Source organism: Mytilus trossulus, chromosome 1, assembly GCF_036588685.1.
Source record: "Mytilus trossulus isolate FHL-02 chromosome 1, PNRI_Mtr1.1.1.hap1, whole genome shotgun sequence".
Classification (NCBI taxonomy): domain Eukaryota; kingdom Metazoa; phylum Mollusca; class Bivalvia; order Mytilida; family Mytilidae; genus Mytilus; species Mytilus trossulus.
Window position 1 is genome coordinate 110,357,294 of NC_086373.1, and position 26,931 is coordinate 110,384,224.

Genomic DNA, 26,931 nt, shown 5'->3' on the forward strand with positions numbered 1-26,931 from the left:
ATGTTTAGATTTAGCATATCAGAGAACCCCAAGAATTCATTTTTTGATAAGATCAAACTAAGTTTAATTTTGGACCCTTTGAACCTTAATGTAGACCGATTTGAAAACGGGACCAAAAATTAAGAATCTAAATACACGGTTAGATTCAGTATATCAGAGAACCCCAATAGTTCAATTTTTGATGAAATCAAACAAAGTTTAATTTTGGCCCCTTTTTCGTTGGGACCAAAACTCCCGAAATCAATCCCAACCTTCCTCTTATGGTCATAAACCGTGTGTTTACATTTCATAGAGTTATGGTGCGAAAACCAAGAAAAATGCTTATTTGGGTCCCTTTTTAGCCCCTAATTCCTAAACTGTTGGGACAACTCCCAAAATCAATCCCAACCTTACTTTTGTGTTCATAAACCTTGTGTTTAAATTTCATAGATTTCTATTGACTTATACTAAAGTTAGAGTGAGAAAACTAAAAGTATTCGGAAGACGCAGACGACGACGCCAACGTGATAGATCATACCAATATACGACCAAATTTTTTTCCATTTTTGCGGTCGTATAAAAAGGAAAAAAATAATGCTGAGCAATGAACCGTGGAAATGAAGTAAAGGTCAAATAAAACCTACGAGATTGAACTACCTATAAAGTCCTAAGTAAGCTTTATTACAACTGTCACATACACTTGACAATAATTAAGATAACTAAACAAAGACCAATGAACCTTGAAATTGAGGTCAAGGTCAGATGAACCATGCCAGGCAGACATGTACAGCTAACAATGCTTCCATACAACAAATAAAGTTGACCCATTACTCATGGTTTTAGAAAAATAGACCAAAACAATGAACTGTGAAAATGAGGTCGAGGTCATATATGCATGTGCGACTGACATAGATCATAAAATAGTTCCATACACCAAATATAGTTGACCTATGGCATATAGTATAATATAAAAAGACCAAAAACTCAAAAACTTTACCTTTACCCACTCAACAATGAAAATGAGGACGTCAGAAGCCATGTATCCCCTAAAATGCACACCTTACAACAAATATAGATCTATTGCATAAAGTATGAGTAAAACAGATCAAAACATAAAAACGCAACTACAACCACTGAACCATGAAAATGAGGTCAAGGTCAGATGACACCTGCCAGTTGGTCATGTAAACCTTAGCCCTATTGCTTATATTATCGGGAGATATGGACTTGACCACCAAAACTTAACCTTGTTCACTGATCAATGAAATTAGGACCTTTCAAGGTACACACATACCAAATATAATAATCCCATTACTTACAAGAGAGAATTCAACATTACAAAAAAATCAACTTGGTCACTGAACCATGAAAATGAGGCCAAGGACATTTGACTGAGGGAAACGTTGCAACATGAGGCATCTATATACAAAGTATGAAGCATCCAGTTCTTCCACCTTCTAAAATATATAGCTTTTGAAATGTTAGCTTAAGCCGCCCCCAGATCACTATCCCTATGAACTTTCTGCAACAAATGTTGCAAACTCGACAAAAATGTGAACTGTAATATTGTTGCTTAACCTTCCAAAACATGGTTTGTGGTTTAGTTTTCAAAATACAGGAGAGGCTCTTGCAAGTGTCTTGTGTACAAGTTTATGTGTTTTGTGGTATATGCATTGTGTATAACTAACATTTTGGTTAAGGCAAACTAAAGAGTTAGAACTGAAACTAAAATAACATATACCGGTATATAGACGCTGAAATTTAACTTTTCACAACCTCCGGTGAGCATGGGCAAACAAATACTTATAGGGTAACAACTCAAAGAGTTCATCCAATCTACATCACATTTTCAGGTAGTATGCATCAACTCAAAGGGCAGTTATTCACAAGTCAGCTAATGGTTTCTGCAATATTGAAAATCATGGATCCTTTTCATGTTTATAGTATCTTTCTACCCAAATATAAAAGTTTCTGCAAAATACATAAATAAATATCTTGCAAGGCCATTCTAATTTTTCAGAAAATTTCATGCTGGATAACTTCGATTTGTTGATCATATTTACCCAATGTTCTATTTTCAGCAACAAGTTTTCAAATACTTTTAACCACAATCTCCAAAGGATCATTTCAGGCTAAGTTTGGAACATTTGACCAAATTGTTCCGGTGTTTTTTTTTCTTCAAGATTATACCAACAATCGCCACATGATGGCAATGTCGTACAATATTCGTAGCCATATGCAATAGTTTCAATTCATCAAAAACATTCCATTCAAGGGCAACAACTCCCCATTCTTGTATCGACATTAACCTGGTATTTCTATGTCTCCTGCACCATCATACAGGTACAACAATGACTGAGGCAGTTAAATAACAAGTCTTGTTGTCAATAAGAGGTTTATTCCCCTTTTAAATACAAGTGATAATATATTACACAGCAGGATCTTATAAATAGGTGATATGGAGGAGAGGTAACTATTGGCAGATTAAAAATTACAGCTGACCTATTACTAAAAATTTTATAGTCTGTTCATTAACTTTTAACCTTTAACACATTTAGCACTTAACCTTTTAGACACATGTATAAGTAACATCTTCACAGAAAACGTCTTTTTTATACTTATGAAGTATGTATTAAAGACTTTGAAAAACACAAACAGAATTCCACAAACTGTCTGTATAATAATCTGCTGCATATTTTTTGAGACATAATCATACAATTCATTATTTCTCAAAAATTCTTATACTTGCTCATCTGTTTTAATTTCAAATAGTTATAGTCAATTCTTAATCTAAACAGGCTCTTTTTAGACCATTGTGTTCTTATGTTGAAAGGTGTTTATATAACAGGTGTCAAGTCATTTTCTGAATTTCCTGATCAACGTTTGATATCGAGGCTTTCAAACTCTATTCTGTCAATAGCAAGAAACACAAATGAACAATAAATTAGTTAAGAGATCAAACATTTAACTGCTGAAAGGAATGATAACATCTGGTAAAGGGAGATAAACATGTTCAATGTGAATCAACTTGAAAGACGGTTAACTAATCAATGTAACATGATGCTTTATAATGACAAACATGATTTCATTACTATACATAGGTGGTCTACATATGATGTAGTACCCACTGAACAGTCAATGTCTACAAAGTGATGCAGATCCAATTTAAATAATATTTTTTTTTTATAAATTTACATTTTTCATATATAGAACATGAAAATTTCAGTAAAAACATACAAACTACCATGCTACCATCTTTCAGTCAATTTTCACTTTTGCTACAGCCATTAAAATTAGCAGCACTATAAACAAGTACATGGTTAAACTAACGAGAGTTAACCAACATACTTTAAACATATTTGTCAGTAATAATCAAGCAATAGATATCTCAAAAACAATGAAGTATAAAAGAAAATAATGCACTTTTAAAGTTTTAGGTGCACTATTATTATCCTCAGAAATGCAGGTTGTTAATGAGAACTTAATGAAATCATTTTGCACTTGAAGTGTCCAAATGGGGAAATATTCTCCTATTTAGGATGCACTATGCAGCAGATTTGACCAGACTTGGAAAGTCTGCTTCATCGTCAAATCTTGGAGCAGTATCCCGAGAATTTCCTCTTCGGTCTCCACGACCCATAGATCCCCTGGGACCTCTTCCTCCACGTGGCCTTCTACCACCTCTTCCTCCTCTCCTGGGAGAATCATTGAAGGTAATCCTAATTGGAAGTTGACTCTTCGATTTGTGGTCATCCTCCTAAAAAAAATGAAAAAAAAACAACATGCATTATTTATAAATATAAAATTTGTAATCAAACTCTATATTAGCCTAAACTTTTGGATGATAGGAAAAACTCCTGCTTATTATTATATGGCTCATCTAAGAGCTGTTTTTGATTTCTCAAGTGAATTCTGCTGATATTGAAAACAAAACAATATATCTTGTATTGCTCAGGGCCCTCGTAGCTTAAAACAGACTATAAATTACTTAAGAGAAATGAACACTCTTCTTGAAAGTTTTCTTTTTATTAAATTAAGGTTGGTAAGATTTGTCTTTGTTAAGGTTTTCAAGATTAAAACTCTATAGGTATCATTAAAGTCTCCTCGGAGGCGTTATTAAGAATTGAACGCTGGACAGTCTGAAACTGAATGCTTCTTACTACCGGATTGAAAAATATTACCAGACGTGAATAATCTAAGTTTGTTGATTGGTTTAGACAATCCAAACCTAGTAGATGTCTTTAAATCCCATAGAGTATTGGATTTGTCCCCTCTATTTAAGAATTAGATTTTGCCTGGTCATTAATCATGCATATTAGTAAAAAATAAGCCCCTGGCCTAAAAATTCTATTTCACCAAAAAATCGGAATAATTTCTATTCCTGAAAATAATTTGTTTCCAGTTCTGAAAAGTGCTTGAAAGCAAAAGGATTGACAATCTTAATAAAAAAACACTCAAATTAAGCACAAACAACTGATATGTATTCTCTATTGGACAAATCAAACCATACATGTGACCATGCAATGACATTCAGTTGAAAAAAAAAAGTAACCTGCCTTCCTGGTGTTTTCAAAGGGTAGGCCTAGGGGAGGGGAAGGACATTCTTTTAAATGTGGCCCGAGATTATGCCGCTATAAACATTTCACATTTAAATATCAATGTGATTTAAATTCGAGATAACCACAAGCTTTAACAAGATTCGAAAACTAGACATTCATCTGCAAACTATCAACATGATCAACATATTACTACAAGCTATGCACAAGATTTGAACCTCTATGACATTCATCTGCAAGCTAATTACAAGATTTAAATCTTTATGCATATCACTACAAGCTGTCAACAAGATTTTAACCTGTAGACATTCATCTGCAAGCTATCAACAAGATTTGAACCTTTAGACATTCAGCTGCCAGCTATTAACAAGATGTGAACCTTTGTGCATATCACTACAAGCTGTCAACAAAGATTTGAACCTGTAGCCATTCATCTTAAAGCTATCAGCAAGATTTGAACCTCTATGAATATCACTACAAGCTGTCAACAAGATTTGAACCTTAAAACATTGATCCGCAAGCTATCAAAAAGATATGAACCTCGAGACATTTATCTACAAGCTATCAAAAAGATATGAACCTTGAGACATTTATCTGCAAGCTATCAACAAGATATTACACTTCCAACTTCCAACAGGATTTTAACTACCAGAAAAATAATGCAAAGCTATTAATCAGATTTCCACCTCTCAGATATTTAACTGCAAGCTATTAATAAGATTTTAACCTCTTCATATTCCTCCTCGTCATCCTCCTCTTCCTCATCATCACTGGTATTTCTTTGTTTCTTGTAGGCAGTACCCTTTAACTGGGATGAATCCGATCCTTCATTAGGCTTCCTCAGATTGAAGTCAGTCTTTAATCTCTTTTTCTCTTCCTGGGCTTTCCATTCATCAAGTGTCAGTTGTTTTGGGGTCTTCTCACCTTCTGCAACGGTCTGTTCAGTTGATTCTGTGCTTTCACTGAAACCAATTTAAAACAAATGTTAAATTTCATATTATTCATCTTTAAAGTTTGAATATAAATAGCAAATATTCAACTTAAAACATCCTGTCATTATTTTAAATATATTTCATTATATAAAATTTTCCCTCATGGTCCAAAATAAACAGATCCTTTCTGTCTTGTATGATTTATGGTGATGGATCAGTGCACTCCACATTTCGTTTGGTTTTAGTCATTGATCTCATCCAGGTATTGAATCTTGACAAAATGACAAAACATACTGATGGTACTGGGTATCTCTTTATAGAATCTTATTTTTTTCTTCTAAAGACATTTGTGGACATCAGAAAAATTTCACAGTTGGTATCAACTGAACTTTAGATTTGCAAATGAATTCTTTACCGTTGTATTATACGTGATGTGATCATAACAAGTGCTCAATCCATAAAATGTGTCTCATTATTCAATAAGAAAGAATATATTTTTTTCTGAAACAAAGTGTTGGGGAAAAACTAAAGATTGTTCTATCATACCTATGCTTTTATCAAATAGACATTCAAATTTTTTTTATTATAAAAGTCATTAATTTTTTGTATGTGTAGAAACCTTAGATTGATTGTTGGTTTCTCAATCTTAGAAGGCACTGTGCCGACTACAACACAGTGATGATGAACGCACGGTTCAAAAACATAACTTCATTATGTTGGTTATCATTAATATTCATAATAATAATACATGAACAATTGGTCTGGAGGACACGAATGTCTCCACTCAAAATTTGTAATTTTTCAATTGAACAAGCCAAAACCCCAAATGCAAACTCTGTGTTGTGGTTTTAAGCATTTTGTACGAGTTTCAATTAGTTTGAAGTAGACAAACTTATCCAAGTTTGGAAACGAAAAAGTTTCAAGCTATAAAGGGACACAATGCCCAAATTTTAACTGTCTGTTAGTTTTGATTCTGTGCAATGTGTACGTTTTATTAAATTTTGACAGGTAAAACTTTAGTTAGCGCGAAAAACTAAAAATGTTCCAAATTGTGGTCATGCAGGCAAACAATTCACTCCTCAAGAATATTAGAACTTTATTGTTACTCAATTATTTAGACTAATTTAAGAAATTGTAAAGTTGCTTTTAACATGTTTATAAGAACAAGTTCCCGTTAATGCTTAGTGATGACATTTTGCATTGATTTTTGTAAAGTACTTTAATTGACGCTCATTTAGTCATACTTAGGGTCTTGGTTTTCTGCATCTTCTCCTTGGTTCCATGATTCTTTGGGTTCTTCATTTTCTTTGCTTGCCTCTCTAATAAAATATAATTCAATTTATAAAAATTTATAAAAGTTTGTTCTGTGTAAATGATTTCTACATATCGAATCAATGATGACGATTGGATGGAGATAGGTAAAGAAATTAACAACTATACTAGAGTACTAGAAATAGCCACCTATTTCTATTTCACCATACATGATTCAAGAACAGAAAACGAGATGTAACCATTATTATCACTGTATTAAGACTTATCAAAATATAAATCAGATGACAAAATGTAAAAGTGGAGACAACCGAGGATGGACACATCTAAGTTTTTCAAATTAAGAATATGAAAATTAGGTTGCAGAAATGAAAATCAGCTCTGCAATATAAACAACCACATTCAATGCCTCAGATTCAGAGTTTTCAAACCTCATGTATTAGTGTATCAAGGGAGAGTTAATTACTTGCATATTGCTCTATCCTTTATTCATATGAATATTTAATGCAGGTTTGAATGTAATTGAAATACTATCCTTCCAAATTAAAAAGAAGTGTGATTATAAAACTTTCGAGTCGTGGTTTAATTTCAGTACAACAAAACCACCAAGTCAACTTAAAGTGTTCAAATTCTGGTTTGCTGCATTTTTCCTGGATACCACTTGCATAAACATGATTGACCCTTACATTATGGTCATTGTTTATAAAATGACCAGTCAGGTTATCAATATACACTATGTCCTATCATAAATCAAATTGATATATTCCAAATTCTATACAAGATCAAGTATCATAAGCCTGACTTTAATGCCCAGTAGAAATAGTTGGTGAACACGGGGAAAAGCCCCTGCTTTGTTTCCATTGTCCTTGACTTACTCATCCAGATCATCTTTAAAGGTTCCCCAGTTGTGTGCTCCACTTCCTTCCCTCTTCTCCATGGACTTCACACCACTGCTATGTCAAAACATGGAAGAAAAAAAGTTTTTATTTGCAAACTAGTACAATAACTCTTCAGTACAAAAAATAACGCAAATTACTTGTTTAAACACATAGTCACAGAGTCAGTTATTTATTTTTTCCCCCTGACCAATGACATTTTTTCATCTAGTTGTTCTATTTCGAAATAAAATTTTTGTGTTCATGAACAATTTGGCTTTAATCAGACTGAAAAATAGAAATGGTGTTGGTCTAACCACTTTCTAACAGGGATGGCAGCACAACACATCAGAATTGATCCCTGTGTGTTGCTTAAGGCTGTTCCCCAGCACAATAAAATAAATCAAAATTTAAAATACTGGTAAATGCTATTGGTATATAGTGAATGCGTTTAGCTTCAATCAATTTTATATCAGATAATTTATTCTTTTTATGCAAATTTCCAGTCTATCAACCACAGAAAATCCTGCCAATTGTTGTGTGATGGTTGAGTTAGCTGATTGATCAATACAAGGAAATTAAAAAACATTGAGATGTTGATGAGGCAACCCCAATTTTTTCCATGTCATGGATACAAAATTAACTCTTAATCATAAATTGTTTTTGCCTTGCACGTATTAAATACAGGTATAATCTGTATGTGATAATGTAAAAAAAGGAACTTGTAACACTGGAATACAAATAACATTGCAGATAACCAAGTTACTGATACAAATATAATTTCTCCAAACAGAAAGATATATTAATTCTTACGTTCTATCACTTCCACTGTGTCTTTCAAATTCCCGTTTTCCAGAAAATCCTCCTCTATCAAAACCACCTCGCCCTCTGCCTCTAGGGCCACCTCGTCCTCTTGGTCGTCCAGAAAATCCGCCTCTTGATTCCATCCTGTTACCAAAACCACCTTCTGGCTTGTCTCTAAAATCAATAAAAACAAGATTGTTAAAGAAAAAATGTTTCCTATGTGCAGTATTAGCACGAGCACACATAACAATATCTCATATTTGCACAGTAAAATAATGTTTACTTTCAGTTTCAACCACAAATATTCTTTTACAATATAATACTGTTAATTTAAGAATAATAGAAATCCATGTAAGTTATGTTTTTATGGTTCTAATAACATGTACATGCTTTTTCTGGCAATAGTTTACTTAGTGTAAACATCTTTTGTTTGTCTGCTGATTGAAACTGAAAGGAGAGTTTGAGATTTCAAAATCTAGTTTGTCAATGTCTCATTTGAAAGTGTATAGCTTATCAAGAATAAGAAACATGCAGTCAATCTGTAGCCTCGTATTTGGATGCCTTATCAAACTCTTAGGAAACAAACTTGACAGCCCAAATGGCAAAATAAACCAATGAAAGGCAACAAGTCTACAATACACAATATGAACCCCAGCTAAAGACAGGGGGGATATGACTAAATCTTGTTGAGATGATCAACGATAATAATCTCTTTTTCATACCTTGTTTCATTAGTCATAGATGAGTTTTCTTCAGGTCTTCTTGGCCGTCTATCTTCCCTTGGTTCTCTATTTTCTCTGTTCTGTCTAGCACTCCTTGGAGGCCTTTCATTTTGCTGATTCCTGGCTTGGGATGGGACCACCTTTTCTGTAAATATAATAAATACTAATTTATAAAACATAAAATGGTAAATTTCTGTAAATCCAAAATGAACAATTCCAAGTACATGTATAGGGGACCTTCTAAAATTTCCTCATTTTACAGCTCAAATCACTTTTCATTAGGCCTGGTTGAGATGATTTATCTATTAGTCCTACATCATATACATACATGCATTTGTTTCCTTCATTTGTGTACCATAAACAAATGTTGTTTTAACTTTGGGTATAAAGCACAAATTCAAATCAACAAAAAATTTCCTCTTAGCTTACACATGGCAGGAATAGTACTGGATACATGTGTGATAGAGTGGATACAAAATTAATAAAATTCTTCCTTAATTTTTTTTTTAACTTGACTACTCATTTTTTTAGAACAGTTTAGCCCACAACTATAATGGTTTTGTTGTAGCATTATACAGATTCACTTACAATTGTATATGCTCTTTTGTATATTTATACTGGATGTCATGTGCAACAATAATTTGATCTCGCTCAACAAATTTTTGTTTGTGTGACAAGACTGAAAAGCTGGTAATGTCAGTAAGTGCAGAGTTTTCTGGCAGTTTAAAAAAAAAAAATCATTGTTATTGTTGTCTTTCGCACAAACTGGCTTCTTTTTACTTTAAAACACCAACAACAGTGAGTTACAAGTGATTTAGCAATATCTACACTCTAAAATAGCTATATTTGGCAGGCTCCATGTGCACCATAAAATAGGTCTTAATGAAACTCTTTTGTTGTTTGATGATAATTGATATATGGACACCTTGGTTGTGTAATGACAAATAATGGGGCTTAAATTAATATATTTTTTCCCCCCAATCCCAACCCTGCAGAGTCAGGTGTGGGTAGACAGGTAGTAAAATACTTTTATTTTTTCCAAAAAAGCTGGAACAATATCAGTGAATTCCACAAGCCTTAAAATAGGAAATGAATAAAATAATATTGGTCTTAGATTTGACAGTAAAATTTTAAGAGTCGCACCATTTTTGCAAGTTCGGTTGGAATTGGGGAAACTTACAATATTTTATGAATGGCCCAGTCACTAATCTGACAAGTCTTCAAGGAAAAAATGAAGGGGACATATGTTTTTACTTTAAACATGTGAATGATGTGATGTATATTTTTCTTAAATATTTTGGTAGATGTTCTGCAATCATGTTTTGTTTGTTCTATACTACTTTAAACCACATCTGCATTTGTATCAGAAGCAGCTGATCAGAAGAGTTACATGTTAATCACATGTTAATCAATTATAATCAATCATCAGTTGTAATATTTTTTTACCATGTTGCGTCACAATATTTACAACCAAAGACTACAAAAGTCAACATTTTTTTTGCATCCCAACTTCGAGTTGCATACAACCTTTTTCCCCAGCAAGACTGTCCTTAATAAAATATAAGTAGGTTCAGGATCAGAAAACATGGTGGATCATAACCAAACATGGTCGACCACATGATAAACATGTATAGGACTTCAATATCATTGCAACATATATATTTATTATATAATACAGCCTGCAAACAGTTTTTAAACATATACACGTGAATGTGGAGAGGGGAAACAAATATAACAAAGTATTCTGGACTTCAAGCGTGCTATCTGTAAACAAATGTCAAACAGGTTACCTAATAAAACAATCAAGACAATGCAAATAATCATTGCTGCACGATATAATTATTACCTTCTTTCTTTTGTGTGTTTTGCTCTGTCAATTTAGTCTTGTTATCAGTTTGTGGTGCTGTCTTTTTTGTCTTTTTAGTTGGTTTGGACTTGTCAGCTTTCTCCTTCGCTAAAGCCTCGGTTCTCTTCAGTTCCTCTTGCTTCAGGATTTCATATGGATCGACATCATCATCGTCGTCAAAAAGACAGAACTTATTAGTCACTGCTATGCCGTATTGCGAGTCCATTGTTCCTCTTGATGCTGAGGATGGCAATGGATTTTTACGGCCTTACTTTTTAAGGTGCTACAAAATGGCGTGTTTCTCTCCAGACAGTTTGAGCATGCTTTGGAATTAGAATATTCGGAGGAAAAATCCTTCCTTAGTTGTAACATAAAAACCCGAGAGCCTCGACAGTTCAAGGTTGTTTTCTAGTTCCATATTTAGAAATTTGGCGGGAGTAAGTCATAGAAATTTTATAGCCGCTGTTTTGCCACTAGTTTTCTCGCAGTTTCAACATTTAAGAGTATATTGAATAACTAAAGTTTTCAAACATATTATAATTTAGCCTAAAACTATGGTGTTTTTAAGAAATTGTAATTTATATCCCACAATGCATAGCAACGACGGGGAAACCACGAAATCCTTTTTTTAGATCTATTTTTATACCACCTACCCGATTGGTGGAGTTCAGTTGGCACGATAACGGGTTTATACAGGTAAGAATTAAATACCTATGAACAAGGGTGACACAACGAAAGGTAAAGAAGTGATTTAACCATGCCGTCGTGGGGATTTAAAGATGAAAGTAAACCAGAATCTATAATTGAACCAGCATCAAATATGGATAGGAATTCCCCTGATGAAGATTCAGCTGATTTGGAAGATTATATGAAGAGAGGACGTCCGAGGGCCGAGCTAATCACTTCATTGATCTTCAAAGGTGCAGTGTCCCATAGTGGAATACGTTGTCATGTGTGTAATCGGGTTTTTCCTCGAGAAAAATCTCTCCAAGCTCATATGAGAACGCATACAGGTCAGTATTTATTTTATTTCACTTATTGAAAAAAAATGCATCCTATATGTTGATAATTGACTATTTACTAACCAAAAAGTGTCAAACTTTTAAAATCAGAAAAAATCTTGACTTTCAAATTAAATATTTGACAGTTCCATGGAATTTAAATTTATTGTTTCCATAAACATCAATGTTTTCAGAAGAGGGTACTGATTGGAAATTATTCAATTGCTACAGTTGGAATAGTTATGGTACATTGACCATTTTAGTATAAACATGTACAGTTGAAGTTATGTAACAAATGTAATTTAATACTGTAAAAGGTTGACAGGTAATGAAATGAAAAGTAGAATCAAGAATATAATATTTGTGAAGTGCAAACCACGTTGTAATGTTATTAATATTAATCTTTGTTTACATCTATATTTGTTGCAGACATTTAAACCTCCAATTTAAATCTACTACATGTACGAATATTTCCAATCAAAATTTAATTGGGGTGATATTTAAATGGCCGATCGATCAATCGTTGATCCACTGTGTCGTCAAGCAGACAGGTAATAGGAGATCAAACAGTACACCATTATCTTCAAGCTTTAACATGCTACCTGGCTTTTTAACAAAGTCCCGCCCCTTTCTTTTCGTCATGGTCGAGGTCCCGTTACACGCATGTTAAACCACTAAAGAGCACTTTGTCTCAATCCATTTGTAACGGGTTTCTTTAGCAACAACGAAATAAACAAACACAACACAAAATACCTATTTACAAAGACAAGAGATGTGTTTGAACGCGTCCCAGTATTACACCTGTATTGATCACGGATTTTACCTGTGTAAATCGTCTTACCGGATTTTTTAGTGGTGTTATTTTTCACTCCCGTACTTAGTCTTTCTTTCACCAAATTCTACCCAACAAATGTTAGAAATTTTCAATATTTCAAGCCTTTAAATTCATCATTTGGGACATTTAAATTTATCACCGTATGTTTTGAGGTACAAATAAAAATTTAAATGCTCAATATCTTTTTAAACCGAAAGTTGCACTTTCAGAGACATTTAAATTTTAGAACACGTGTAAAGACATTTAAATCCTATTATTATACCATTTAATTTTGTTTTCAGCAGCCGAGAAGGTCCATTTAAAAGTTTTTATTGGAGTAAAAGGGTATTCCCTCATCAAGCTATTTATAAATTCTACATCATATATACCCGGAAGGCTGGTCACAGACCAATACACAAATAAGATCCGTATGTTGTCAGCATATTTTAAACATACCGAGCATGTTATACTTTTTGATTGTCAAAACTTGTTCCATTTCGTCAGTTTTAACTCGTGATCAATAGTCCCACACGATGTTTTATTCCGCTATATATAGAATAATAGATGTCGACGAGAAAGGGGGAGGGGTGAACATTTAATACAATGTGTTTTCCTCATCTGACCGCCTGTTTAATTTATTGCCGATGAAAAACGAATTTGAAAGTGGGCAATACTAGGAGCTTGTTATTTTTAATTGTAACTCAAAAGTTTGATCCAGTTAAGAAAAAAATAATTACATTACCCTAAATAATTAAACAGAACAAAATCGGCATATGACAATGCCTTCGATGTTTGCCTCTTTCGTTATTGAGACCCATTAGGCATTTTGAAAGACTAATAACTTGATATTAGGAAACCGTAGGTACACTGTACATGTATCGTTATAGTCTTTGAGGTTGCCCAAACTTCATTTTAACATTCTCTTTAATAGGTAGAAAATGTCATATGAAATGTCCATTTATTATACTTTAGACAGTCGAACATTTTGAAAATAAATTTTATCTTAATTCAAGAGACGTGAAAAAATACTACCACGAAAGCTTGCATTGTATCTCTGCTCTCCCTTTGGGATTTTAAAGTATATGTTTGCTTCCATTAACCATTTCAGTGTATTCTGGTTTTGATGCTTTAGGTAGCCAACGGACACATAAAACACTGGACTAAGACGAAGACAACATAAGTTTGTATTCTTGTGTTGTTTTTTTTAAAACTTTTTTCATGTATTCGGAGTCGTGGACTTCTATCTTTCCACCCTATAAAATAGATAGCTAGTGTGTATATATAGCCCCGAAGCTCTTTATAATAGCGTATAATTGTACTCTTAACGGGATACATGATTTTACTGTTAGCATTCAATTAAAATGTGTCTATACTGTTACAAAACTAATAGGTACATAAAGTATGAAAATAATTTTAATTTCATCAGGGCTATTGTATGAGCCATTTCTTCTTGCGAAATGAACCGTAATTTCGTGGAAATGTTATACAGGTGACGTAGTTTCGTGGAATATAACTACCTGTATTACAGAATTTCTTCTCGACAAGATGGTTATGCAATACTGTTGGTCAATATTTATTGAAGTTTGAAAAGTTGGATTGTTTAATAAACCGATTTATAAATAGGTCGTAGCCCAGTCAACTGGAAAGCAAACAAAACTCCGTTATTTTGTTGAACTGATATTACTGAACAATTTCACATTCTGTTTAGTTTTTCGACTTTCTTTTTAGTTTACCTTTTTATTTGATCTTTTTATATTTATAATTGTGCAGATTTAGTTCAATTCTAATGACTCATGGTTCGGATTTCAAAGTTAGTCGGTTTACTGGATGTTCGTATAAAAAGTTGAAATGAAAGAACATTGAATTGATTTTAGGCTCGAGGTTTATGATATTTTACTAACTAAAATATTGAAGTAAAATATCAAGTAATATTTGTGTATTTTTGAATGGCCTGTGTATGACTAAGTAAGGTTTACGAGTGATTAAGCAGGATAGGCCAAGGACAATGGGAGATATAGTTAGCTGAACCGTTATTGTTCTCTAGTTTTTTGTCAAGTGTGTGGTGTGTACATTTATTCCTTTGAACACGCAGTTCGCAGGGTATCTGTTCGGATTACTAACAAAAGATTACAAAATTATGAAATGTTAACAATTACATGCCCGTAATTGCACACACACACATTAGCCTAACTTAAATTAGTTTTAGCATCACGATAAAACAATATACATGCTTGCATTAAAAAAAAAGGATATATACAACTTTCAGATTGCAACACCCCAATGTTCATTTCATTACCTGAAAACCATGCACCTTTCATAGGGTCTGATTAGAAAAAGTAAAAATGAATATGAAATGAAATTTTTTTTTCGTTTATTAGTTTGGTTATAAATCTGTTTGTTTTTCCCCCTTTGAAATTATTCACATTTTGTCATGTCGGGGCCTTTTATAGCAGACTTTACAATATGGTTTTGAAGGTCGCATCAACTATGGTTTGAATGCATGCTCAAATACACTTTGTTGTACTCTGTTGGCTATAGTTGTCTGACAGGCCATCCTACCACATCTCTTAATTTCATATTAAACCACAGTCTTATATCAGAAACATATAAAAACCGTTAAACAAATGATTATAGGGTAGGTCAATTTTTTGTTGTTGTCCTCATTTTTTGGGACTAATACATTGGTCGAATGTAGTACCAAGTCGTTTTGTACTTTGAACATTTGTGCCAGTCGGTCGTTTTGTACATTAACCATTTGTCCCATTCCTTTTGTACCTTGAGCATTCGGTGATAATTATAATTTTGCAAGGATTCACTATCAAAACTAATAGGAAGGGTTGTTTGGCTTAAATTAGGTAGGTAGCATATTTTACTCAAGTATTTTTGGCTTGAAACATCGTGAAATATGTTCACTCAAAGTATTGACAATGATTGCGAGCATTTTTTTATTTGGAAAACTCGGATTGTTGAATAAACACAACAGTTTGTGAATAGGTCATAGCCCAGTCAACTGGAAAGCAAACAAAACTCCGTTATTTTGTTGTACTGCATGGTAGTACTGAACAATTTCACATTCTGTTTAGCTTTTCGGCTTTCTTTTCATTTTAACTTTTTGAGCTTTTCATGACCCCTTTCATATCTGTGCATATTTAGTTCGATTCTAATGACTCATGGTTCGGTAAACAGAATCTCAAAGTGTAGTTGGTTTACTGGATGTTCGTATACAAAGTTGAAATGTAAATAGATTCTAGATTCGAGGTTTATATTATATCACTGACAATTTCTCCTTTTTTTAAACTGGACATAGTCAGAAATTCAGGGAAAAAAAGAATCGTTTTTTTTTTCATTTTACTCAATTTTAAAACTAAAACTTAAAGTAAAAATACAGGCTTTCCCAGTAAAATAGACAGATCATTTTTTGTTTAAAAAAAATCGTAAAAAGTTTTTATACAAAAAATAATTTGATACAGATAAAGACCAGAAAAAATTTAAGGTACACACTACACAGGTCTTATTATTTGTACACCTGTCTTTATGCTTTTGATTTTTCTTGTGATAGAGAAAAGTAAAATAAAAAATGAGAATGTTTAATTATACATATTGGTAAATTGTGTGATTATTTCTTTAGGTGAGCGTCCATACTTGTGTGATTATCCAGGATGCAACAAATCCTTCTGTCAAAGTGGACAACTTAAAACCCACCAGAGGCTCCATACAGGAGAAAAACCATTTCTGTGTACGGGAGAAGGTAAGTGGTATTATAAGCTCCATGATCTAAACTCAGTTGACGGTATTTCTAAAACTGACACACAGTTTGCACATTTTCTTAAATATATTGTTTTAAATTTTTATTTATTTGTTTGTTATTTTTTTACTTTTTTGAAAGTTATTAAAATAATTATAACGATGAAGTTCAACAGGTTCAACAATGAAGTTGAACAATATGATTTTTTTTATAAATTTGCTATTTTGAGTCTGCGGACTACAAAAGTACTAGTCCACACTTTTCACAATGTAATTTGCTTATTTGGGTCTTGAGGGTGAATAATGAAGTTGAACAATATAGAATTCTTTTATTAATTTTCTAATTTGAGTCTGAGGACTTCCAAAGTAGCCAACACTTTTCACAATGTCGTTTTGTATTACAGGATGTCTAATGAGATTTACACATGCCAACAGACACTGTCCTGACCACCCTCATGCCTCACTACAGAGAATCTCAGCCAAAATAGCTATAGAAGACCTAGAGAAGATGAGGGATGCTGAAGCTAACTGTGACATCAGAGATTGGCTTGACAGGTATGTACAAAGACTTGATAATCTTGTTACCTACATGTCAATCATGTGGTTATATAAAGTCTAGTATTGTCAAGACAGGTATGTACAAAGACTTGATAATCTTGTTACCTACATGTCAATCATGCGGTTATATAAAGTCTAGTATTGCCAGATGCTGTTTTTTTTTAATTGACATTTTTTTTGGTTATTATTGTCAATTTCACTAGAACCAATAGTGATGCTCTACTGACCAACATGGTATACCTAGATATCTACAATATTAAAATGACAAATAAAAAAAGACAGCTTAATGGTTTAATTTTTAAATTGTTATTTGGATGGAGAGTTGTCTCATTGGCACTCACACCACATCTTCCTATATCTAGATAAGTAAATGTTCAAAAGAAAAACAAAAGATACAAGGAACAATCTACAAGCACTGCATACAAAACTAACTTCAACACAAATGGAACCAAAATTATTTGTAAACATACATGTAGGTGCTCCTGAAACTTACAATAAGGACAACATTTAGATCTCAAAGTTTTATTATTATATCATTGGTCCATCTGGTCTTGATAACCTTCCAGCTAAAAACTTGTCTAGCAGGATACATCCATCTTCGCTAGCCAAGGGTTACGATCCACTCCCGCTCTCTTCACCCTTGGCAGATTGAGCCAACATTTGTGATATCAATGTTGCGCCATCTATCGGAAGTTTAAAGTCACGCCCATTCCGAATAAATTATTTTTGACCAATGGTAGCACTTGAACTCTTCAATTTGGAGATAAAAACACGGTAGCGTCTAGATTCTAACCACTTGGTAAAGCCGGAAACGAAAATATATGTCAATATTCATGCATTTGTGCATGAAACATACACAGAAACTTCTATAAGTTGATTAAAAACATTCAAGTTGTCACTAAATATAGTCCTATGTTTAGTGATGTAAAGACTTGTTGCACAATAAACAAGTGGCAATTGTTTACAAACACTTTCAACATTTACATGTGATCATGTTATAGGCGCTTTTTGATTGGATGCAGTGAGTATTTACTGCAACCAATAAAAATCCTTACCTTGTGTCTCCGAAATATTATCTCAATCCGCCAAGGGTGAAGAGAGCGGGAGTGACCCTTGGCTAGCGAAGATGGATACATCAAGTTTATAACTATTTTTTATAAGGCTTCAAGTATTATGAGTTAACTCCTGGTGGATATTTAAGCACAATTTATTTATAGCTTAGTTTCAGCAGAGCAACAATGTTCCAATATTGATGCTGTTTATATGTGTGATATAGAAATATAAAGAAATATGGTACATTATATGATGGACAATGAGACAACCATCCACCAATGACCATAGGATTTATAATTAAGGGTCAGGAAACGGTCATATTTACCAGTCATGTCCTAAACTGATTGCTATATGTCCTAAACAAGTAATTGGGGTTTAGGAGAAATTATATTTTTTAACAAATAATTTCGCTCATTTCATTGACTCAATGTTTGAAATCTGAATTTGTAATCACCATTTTGCACTAGTGATCACTTGAATTTGTTTATAAACCCTTTGATAATGATGAGGATGATAGTAATATGATGATTAGTTTACAAGGTTTAAATGTTTAATTTCAGGCAAATAGGCATTCGACAAGACAGAGGAAGTTACCGCTCACGTTTACAGAAACGATTCCGTCCAAATCCTAATGAAAACAGTAACTCCCCTGAACCATCGTTAGACGATAGCAATACTTCACCCGAACCAAGCATAGATACACAAATTTACCCACAAGCCTATCCACATCCTGTCTATCTATATCATAACAACAATAATACTGAATTCTCTAAAGATTATACTCAGAAAGACTATAGTCCACCAATGGAAAATCCTCATATCATGAAAGACACTTACAGATATCAACAAATGGAGGAGAATTACTATAACCTACAACAGCACTATGATCCTTATGGTAATGGATACAGTATGTTCAATGGTGTTCAACCAATCGAGGACTGTAATGCACATCAACCAATTAGTGACTTCGTTACATATCAACCTGTGATGGATACAGATTATGGCCTCCATGTTCCAGAAGAAGAAATCAAATGTGAACCAAGAGAACTGACTCTTAGTGAACAAACCGACAAATGGATATCGGCTTTAGCGTTGGTAGAATTATCTCATGGCATGGAGTCATAAAGTGTAAAGACTAACTCATGGATATTTGTTTTAGCCTTAGTAAAGTAATCTCATGGAATCTTAAAGACAATCAAAAGAGGGGAAGGCTATCTAGAGAAAGTTTTATAGATCTTTTATACTATGACATTCAGATACAATTTTATATTAACACTTTTGCATAAATGCATGATTGAAAAGAAATGATGGCTATAAGCTCAAAATGAACAAAAATACAGTTCCATTGTTTTCAGTGAATTATTAGGGCATGTTATATAAATTTATTTGTTTTGGATGAACTGTTTAAAATTTAAAAATTGAATGTAAACCAAAGAAACCGTTACTTCTTCTAGTGATATTTGATCATTATTTCAGACTTGAGTGATAAGTACATGTAGTTGCTCATAGTTGAAAAGAATTTCAGTCCCTAAAGACAATTGTTATATTTTTCTTTATCTCTCACAAGACAGCTATACACTGAATAGATTAATTTTTTAAATGATATGTACAACCGTTCCTTCAATCAAATATTAAAGATTAGCTATCTGAAAAGCACCTATGCAAAAGACAGATTTTTATATTATATTTTTACCTAATAGATCTGAATTTTTTTATTTCAAAGTTTATTCAATATTATTATATTTGACAATTAGATGTTTGTACAGTTTTCTAGACATTTTATACATATAGCGTTTATTCTAACTGCTGTAGAAACTTAATATGGTGATAATGTGATATATTTTATATATACACAACACAGTTCATGCTTTTGTGATATTGAAATCCATGATCAATCTACTAATATCCTGCATTTATTATTTATATATAAAAGTTTGCATTTATTAACCCTATATATGTGAGTTACTCTCAGTTGGGAGTGAAACTGTTGTTGATTTTTGTTAACCTTTTGAAGACCAAGAAGTCCCGTCACATTTGTTATCTACAGATATCCATATTGTTACTATTTGAAATCCATTATTTTATATACACATACCATTTTATTAGAATTTAAACATTCCAGGATCAACTGCTGTTTTTTTTATACTTTCAAATTTGTTAAAGATGCAATATAGAAAGTTTAAAGAAGAAAAAAAAACATAAAAGGGGAGATAACCCATGAAAATTTCCATTGGAGAAAATTAGCTATTGTTTTGTTTTGTTTTGTTGCAGTTATTTTTATTTTATTTTTCTAACTGTTTAAAATGACTAATCTTAATGGTATAAGAAATTATATGTATCTCAAAGTTGATAAAGAACAAATGATAAGTGTTGTTTTTGAACAAATTATAATTACAAATTCCAAGCGAACAAATTTGATACCAAATATTGCTTACTACCAAGATGTGATCTTTACATGAATTATATTCAATATACATTTCGAATAGAAATTTATAATGAAATCCAATAAATATATTATAGAATTTCCACATTCCTTATGTATTTTATACTCAAACTATGTTTTACATATTTATATTTCTTTTAGTTATAATTTGTATAAATATATATTTGTGAGTACTTGTTTATCTGAATAGCTTTGTTACCATAGAAATCCAATTGTAAATATTTACTCTTGTTAAAAATTGTTTATTATTGAAAATTGATGAGTCAACAATTCTGACTGCCGTCCATTCATTCTGTTGATCTTATATAATATTAGTCACTCTGCATTTTACTCTAATATCAATGTGTTCAATATTGTCATCAATTTCATCATCATTATAACCCATAAAAAAGTAAGCTTGAGTCTTATAATAGCAAACTATATATTTTGTATACTTTTTGAATTGTTTTTCAGTAAATAATCAAGTTCAAGTAAAACAATATAAGGTTAGGCTGTTTAAAATGAAAAAGATCATCAAACTTGTAGTTAAATGTGATTGATTTGCAATCTCACATAAATTTATTTGGTCATATTTTGTGAAAATTAAAGCAAATTTTAGAAAAAAGCCTTTAATCAAAATAGATGTATTTTCTTGGTCTTGAATAGTGGGGGTACAGGAGATGAGAATCTTTGTATTATGGCTTTAAAGTAGGTAACAAAGCTTTGTATTTATATATTTAAGAATTGAATGCTTCTTTTTGTAAATTTATTGGGGTGTAAAAGCGTTGACCGAAGTACATTTTGTATGAAGCGCAGAAGCGCTTCATACTTAAAATGTGCGCATGGTCAACGCTTTTACAACCCTATAAAGTTACAAAAAGAAGCATTCAATACTTATAATTACATTTAAGAGCTATGATCATGAAAACACGAATTTTATAAATTTTGGATATTATTCACCTGTGCACTTTATTGTGAGACCACGTGCTATCATGAATGAAAAGTTTTATTGAGTGATGCAATTGCTTACGGAATAACAAGTGATGTGCCGTTAGCCAATCAAAATAAAGTATAATAATAAAACATACATCTAATGTAATTATTGAGAGATATTTATATGTTGGCATCTAGCTTGTTGCAATGAAAGGTAGCATTCCTCATGTAAAAAGTATCTCTATGCAACATTTTATAAAGAAGTTTAAACATCTTTTAACGGATAATTAAGAAATGTTATACTGACCAGACACAGTCAGAAACACTTTTTTATATGATTTTTTGGCTTGTACCTGGTAAAATGTAGATAAAAACTTTATAATTTTGAGTTAAAAAATCAATATTTGTGTTTTTTACTTCTACTTTACCACTGCATACAGTTTTGGTGAAATTATTTATACAATCCAGTTTTGAAGTACTTAAAGTTATGTTTTTATTGTTATAAGATTTATAAAAGGTTAGGGTATCAAATAGCATGATATCACTACCTGTTCAAACTGTTTTGCACAGGGTAAAATCTGTTTAACAACTTTAAATTGACTGCATCTTTAAAATAAAATTTGCAGGGTTTAATGAATTATGCAAGGTTTTATTTCTTTAATCAAATATATGCCAAGTTTAACCTTAAAATGATATGCAATGCTTGAACCTTTAATACAATATGCCAAGTTAAACCTTTGTACAGTAATAAAATATGAGAAGTTTAACCTTGAACAAAATATGCAACTATTAACCTTTCATCAAATAAGCAAAGTTTAACCTTTAATAAAATATAAGAGAAGTTTATCCTTTGATCAAATATGTCAAGTTTAACTTTTAATAAAATATGCAAAGTTTAACCTTTTTATGAATATGCTAGTTGTAAATTATGAGACTCATATTTCATCTAAATGCAATATTCCTCTCCAAAAGAAAACTTTTCATTTTTTTTTATCACCCAAACTCATGAGGTTTGTGAGCATTATCTTACATTGTGACATTTCTTTCAGTGCAAATAGGTATGATGAATTCTGTAAATGTTATACATAATCAAATCATTGAAATGGTGCTTTGAATGACTTGTTTTCTGTTTCACATCAGTGCCACAAACTTTTGAAATCAAAACTATTAATCAAATAATCTTTCATATAAACATTCATAGCGAAATTATTGTTCATATATCAGTCTGTTCTCTTTTGTGTACAGTGTACTAAATAACAGTATATTTTTTAGTGTTTTTGGAAGATACAATTGTACATGTTTATTTATGGAATTATTAGGTCAATTTTGAAAACAAGTTTTGTGTCATGGAAAGGAATGTACCCACATCAGCTGTCTTTTAATTGATTGAGATCTAGTACAGAAAACCAAAGATTCAGTAACACAACCTCACTTTAATATTTCAAATTTATTGTAAAGGCTTTTATTTTTTCAATCTATTCATTTTCCAGTTATATATTGTACCTTAAAAGTATTGACAATTTTGAAGAAGGAACAATTCACCCAAAACTGCCTTAAAGTAGACAAAGTGATGGTTACTGTTGGTAGTATATGTCCCAGATTTAATGTTGAAATTGTTATTTGAAATAAGACAATCAATAAGTTACCAGTTCAGATTATGTTATTGTCATGTGACTTGTCATGTCATTTGTTATGATTGAGAATGGTTAAATAAAAGGTGGCAGTATGTGTGATACTGTATTGTTTGTTATATATCTTATAAGTTTATGAGTAGTGTTTTCATCTTTTAGAATATTTAGTTTTTGCATTTAACTAACACTTTGTAATATAGTGTTTCTTTGGTGATATTATAATGTATTAATCATTAGATCTCGGGGTGAAATAGAGATTTTTGTACTAAACTGAACGTTTTTATACATTTTGATTTAAGATTGAATTTATATGATACAGGAGATGATCTGACTTTATTTATTAATTCTGTTTAAAAAGCTGCATTTGTAGAAATGTTAATAAGTCTTTTCTAAATGGATGTTAAAAGTATTTTCACAAAAAAGTTCAGTGTATATGACCCGAGGTCTAAGTAATCATAGTGTGTTTTCTACTAAGTCATGTGACAGATCTGACCAATCATGATGTGTGTTTCATTTCTGTAGTGCTAATGAGCAGTGTTCAGACATTAACATTAATATGCTCTTTATACTTTTGACATGTTTATACAGAGACTATTTTGCAAATAAAATCTTGAGAAAATATCCTGTTTACATTTTATTGCAATATTTTCTAATCAGTCTGGTGAAAGGGAAGTAACTTACTGCTGAATTTAAGTTTTGTCAAAGAAACTAAAGTGAACATTTTTGTTGAGCCTGGGACTTTTGTCACAAAAAGAAGACATAAGTGATCCTACATTTTGTCATAAGTGGCGGCAGATTTTGAAATTTAAATAACTTTTCTAAACTATCCTGGATTGACAGAATCTTGATTAGGATGATAAGATAGTATCTATGTCACAGTGGAAATTATACCAAATTAACGTAATGGCTTATATACCAAACAATGACTTCAGTACCACTTTTTATTACTGTAAATATACATTTATTTCAACATATACAAATCTTTCAACAAAATTCTGAAACAATTACATTCATGCATACTCTAAATATAAAAACCACAAACTACAATGAAACAAGGACTGACGGACTAATGAATTCGACAATGCACTTTTAAAATTACGCCATGAATTAATATCGCCAATAAAACAATTTCTAGCTGTAATTCAGTAATTTGAACTTTACCATAAAACTATGTAAAAAGTACGGAAAAGCCGTACAGCAGATTATAATTAAACTATCATAATATTTCCATTTAACTTTTAATGAATGAAACTCTATCGAGAAACTAAATAATATTTTCCAAATAACAAAATTAACTAACCTGTAAATATTGCTTTAGCTTTGAAGCGTCAGCTTTGAAAGGCTGCTATTCATTTAATGAAATCCTAAATCTTTATATAAAAATAAGGCGTACACATATTTTCCCGCGCTCGTGCAATAATATTTTATTTTATTTAAATTGTTCAGGTGTGAAGTGACGTGTATATGAAATTGTGCAGTGACGTATATTAGAAATGTCGTCAGTCTCAGTCAATCGTCATAATGAGTATGATGAAACAGAAAATGGAATGAATGAATGAAATAAATGAACTGATGAATAACCATTTAATATACACATAAATACGACGGTGACATCTAGAAACAAATTTTGTAAAATAAAATATCCTCTTTAACTGTATTTTACTTATAAATTGATTTAGTTTTCTGCCAGTTAACAATACATTCACTCCGTGGTTAATGCTTTAAAAATGTCAATAACTTTCTTAAAATATCCTGGATTTGTACTAAATTTGGACAGAAGCTTGTTTATGATCAAAAGCTAGAACCTAATAGGAAATTTTGTGAAAATTTATTTCCTGTTTTTCTGTATATTACTTATTAAAGAGGGGTGAAATATACTAGAGGGACATTCAAACTCACAAACCAAAACTTAACTTACAACGCCATGGCTAAAAGAAAAAATCAAACAACACAATGACTAGCACACAAGACACAACATAGAAAACTAAAGACCACCAAAAACTGGCTGTGATCTCAGGTGCTCCAAAAGGGTAAGCAGATCCTGTCCCACATGTGGCAACTGGTGTGTTGCCCATGATATTACAAACATGGTAAATATTCTAATTGGGTAGGTCAAATTTTGGAAAGGGAACAAGATTAAAGTTACAAGGTTATAGGATCATATCTGATATCATCTGTGAAACAGATATTCTGTAATTGTCAACCAACTCCTGATGGCATCTGTCAAATTTTGCAATGGATTTTTTAAACTCACCAATCAGAGCTCTTGATTTAATAGCTTCATTGTGAGCAGCAACTCTCTATCAAAAAATCTTGATAGGAAATACAAGCCTGGGAATATCGTATCAATTGGGAGATATATACCCCGTATGCATGCACCTCTTGAATGGAGCTACAAAGAAATGGAAAGTTCACAATTGAAAAGCTGAACTCATCTCTTTTGTAGTGGTTTTGTGTTTAATAGACCCTCATTGACAATTTCTAGATGTAAATCAAGATATAAGGCAGATTTAACTGAGGGTACTTTTTCTAAACTAGAGGCTCTCAAGAGCCTGTATCGCTCACCTGATTCTACTTGGGTTTTTGAAATCATATAAAAAAATATAAATTTGGCTAAAAGTGACAACACAACCTCATACGGAAAGGAACATTCAGGCTATGTTTAATTCCATTCAAAAGTCCCCCACTGGAGGCCATCTTTTATGATGGATAGGCTACAAAGTAACAACACTTGGTCGGCACCTCATAAGGAACATTCATGCCATGTTTGGTTTTATTCCATTCAGTGATTCTCTAAAATAAGTCATTTGTATGCATTTCCCATAGGGTCCTATGTTAAACTAAGTCCCCCACTGGCGGCCATCTTGGATGATGGATCGGCTACAAAGTAACAGCACTTGGTCAGCACCTCATAAGGAACATTCATGCCATGTTTGGTTTCATTCCATTCAGTGGTTCTCTAGAAGAAGTTCAAAATGTAAAAAGTTAACGACGACGACGACGGACGACGACGGACCAGTGAGCTAAAAATGAGTGTACTTTTAATATGGTCTTCCAAATACCGTTTCGATCCCTGACATCACTGAAGAGGCAGTTATTGTCGAAATCCGGATCTGGTGTACTAAAAAAATATTGACACCGTATGTTTGTGGCATAACATCGTGGCCACAAGTTAAATTTGTTTTCTGTTTAGTATTAAATTTATATTAAGATATATTTTGTTACATCTTGTGATCAATTTTATTTGGCAATCACCAATTGCAGTCAGCAGGGTTAAAGAACATCAGTTGTTCGATCTGTTAGTCAAATGCGTTTTGTTTAAATATACTTTTTCACTTTTTTGGTCTTTTGGAAAATGTTGTTTGTGTTGTTTTAGACCCTTCTACAACGAAATTTGTTTTACATGCACACGTATAAAAAAGATCCTGATGCACTAAATGTTATACCTAAATATTTACAATGTTCACGGTGGGTATGGTTGTCCTGCGAGAGAACGTACTGTGCTGGTGATTTGGTCCTGACGGGTGCTGGTGGGTCCTGATTCTGTGCTGGTGGGTTTGTGTACATTGTATCAGAACGGCAATAAAACGACTGTTTTGTTGCTTAATTTTTCTCTGATGTGTCATAAGTACCATGCAAAGTATATTACAACAATTTTATATTGCAAAAATCGTGCAAGTTCGTTAAACGGAATTGTCCTGACGCTGTGCTGGTGATAAGAAAAACGGTCCTGGTTCTGTGCTTTTATATTTTAGTTAAAAGTGGCATATATTAAAGATCATTGATGCTGTA

General features: G+C 32.3%; 2 protein-coding genes across 3 annotated transcripts; one reads left to right on the plus strand and one right to left on the minus strand.

Annotated features, from left to right (window-relative positions):
- Nucleotides 1-2,357: 2,357 nt before the first annotated feature.
- On the minus strand, nt 2,358-11,327 carry LOC134697478 (SERPINE1 mRNA-binding protein 1-like). 2 transcript variants are annotated; one of them, XM_063559767.1, is made up of 7 exons: nt 10,984-11,327; nt 9,138-9,282; nt 8,425-8,589; nt 7,612-7,686; nt 6,712-6,786; nt 5,263-5,497; nt 2,358-3,736 (listed from the first exon to the last, which is right to left on the minus strand). In XM_063559767.1, exons 1-7 carry the CDS (start codon nt 11,207-11,209, stop codon nt 3,524-3,526), a joined length of 1,134 nt encoding a protein of 377 aa, XP_063415837.1. In that variant the 5' UTR covers nt 11,210-11,327; the 3' UTR covers nt 2,358-3,523. The 2 variants fall into 2 exon arrangements, with proteins under 2 accessions (XP_063415837.1, XP_063415831.1); XM_063559761.1 differs by having other exon boundaries at nt 7,612-7,689; nt 10,984-11,326.
- A 274-nt stretch (nt 11,328-11,601) lies between these two features.
- On the plus strand, nt 11,602-20,675 carry LOC134697492 (zinc finger protein 148-like). The gene is made up of 4 exons (XM_063559776.1): nt 11,602-11,996; nt 16,427-16,546; nt 16,947-17,097; nt 18,714-20,675. The coding sequence occupies exons 1-4, from the start codon at nt 11,741-11,743 to the stop codon at nt 19,276-19,278; spliced, it is 1,092 nt and encodes a 363-aa protein (XP_063415846.1). The 5' UTR covers nt 11,602-11,740; the 3' UTR covers nt 19,279-20,675.
- Nucleotides 20,676-26,931: the final 6,256 nt, after the last annotated feature.

What these genes read in the sequence shown, in the direction of transcription:
- LOC134697478 (XM_063559761.1), bottom strand. Translation starts at nt 11,209, where the DNA reads ATGGACTCGCAATACGGCATAGCAGTGACTAATAAGTTCTGTCTTTTT. An exon ending in AAACACACAAAAGAAAGAAG is followed by an intron (nt 9,283 to 10,983) that starts GTAATAATTATA and finishes TTATATTTACAG; the next exon opens with AAAAGGTGGTCCCATCCCAA. An exon ending in CACAGTGGAAGTGATAGAAC is followed by an intron (nt 7,690 to 8,424) that starts GTAAGAATTAAT and finishes GTTTTGACATAG; the next exon opens with CAGTGGTGTGAAGTCCATGG.
- LOC134697492 (XM_063559776.1), top strand. Translation starts at nt 11,741, where the DNA reads ATGCCGTCGTGGGGATTTAAAGATGAAAGTAAACCAGAATCTATAATT. An exon ending in ATTTCTGTGTACGGGAGAAG is followed by an intron (nt 16,547 to 16,946) that starts GTAAGTGGTATT and finishes TTTGTATTACAG; the next exon opens with GATGTCTAATGAGATTTACA. An exon ending in ATCAGAGATTGGCTTGACAG is followed by an intron (nt 17,098 to 18,713) that starts GTATGTACAAAG and finishes GTTTAATTTCAG; the next exon opens with GCAAATAGGCATTCGACAAG.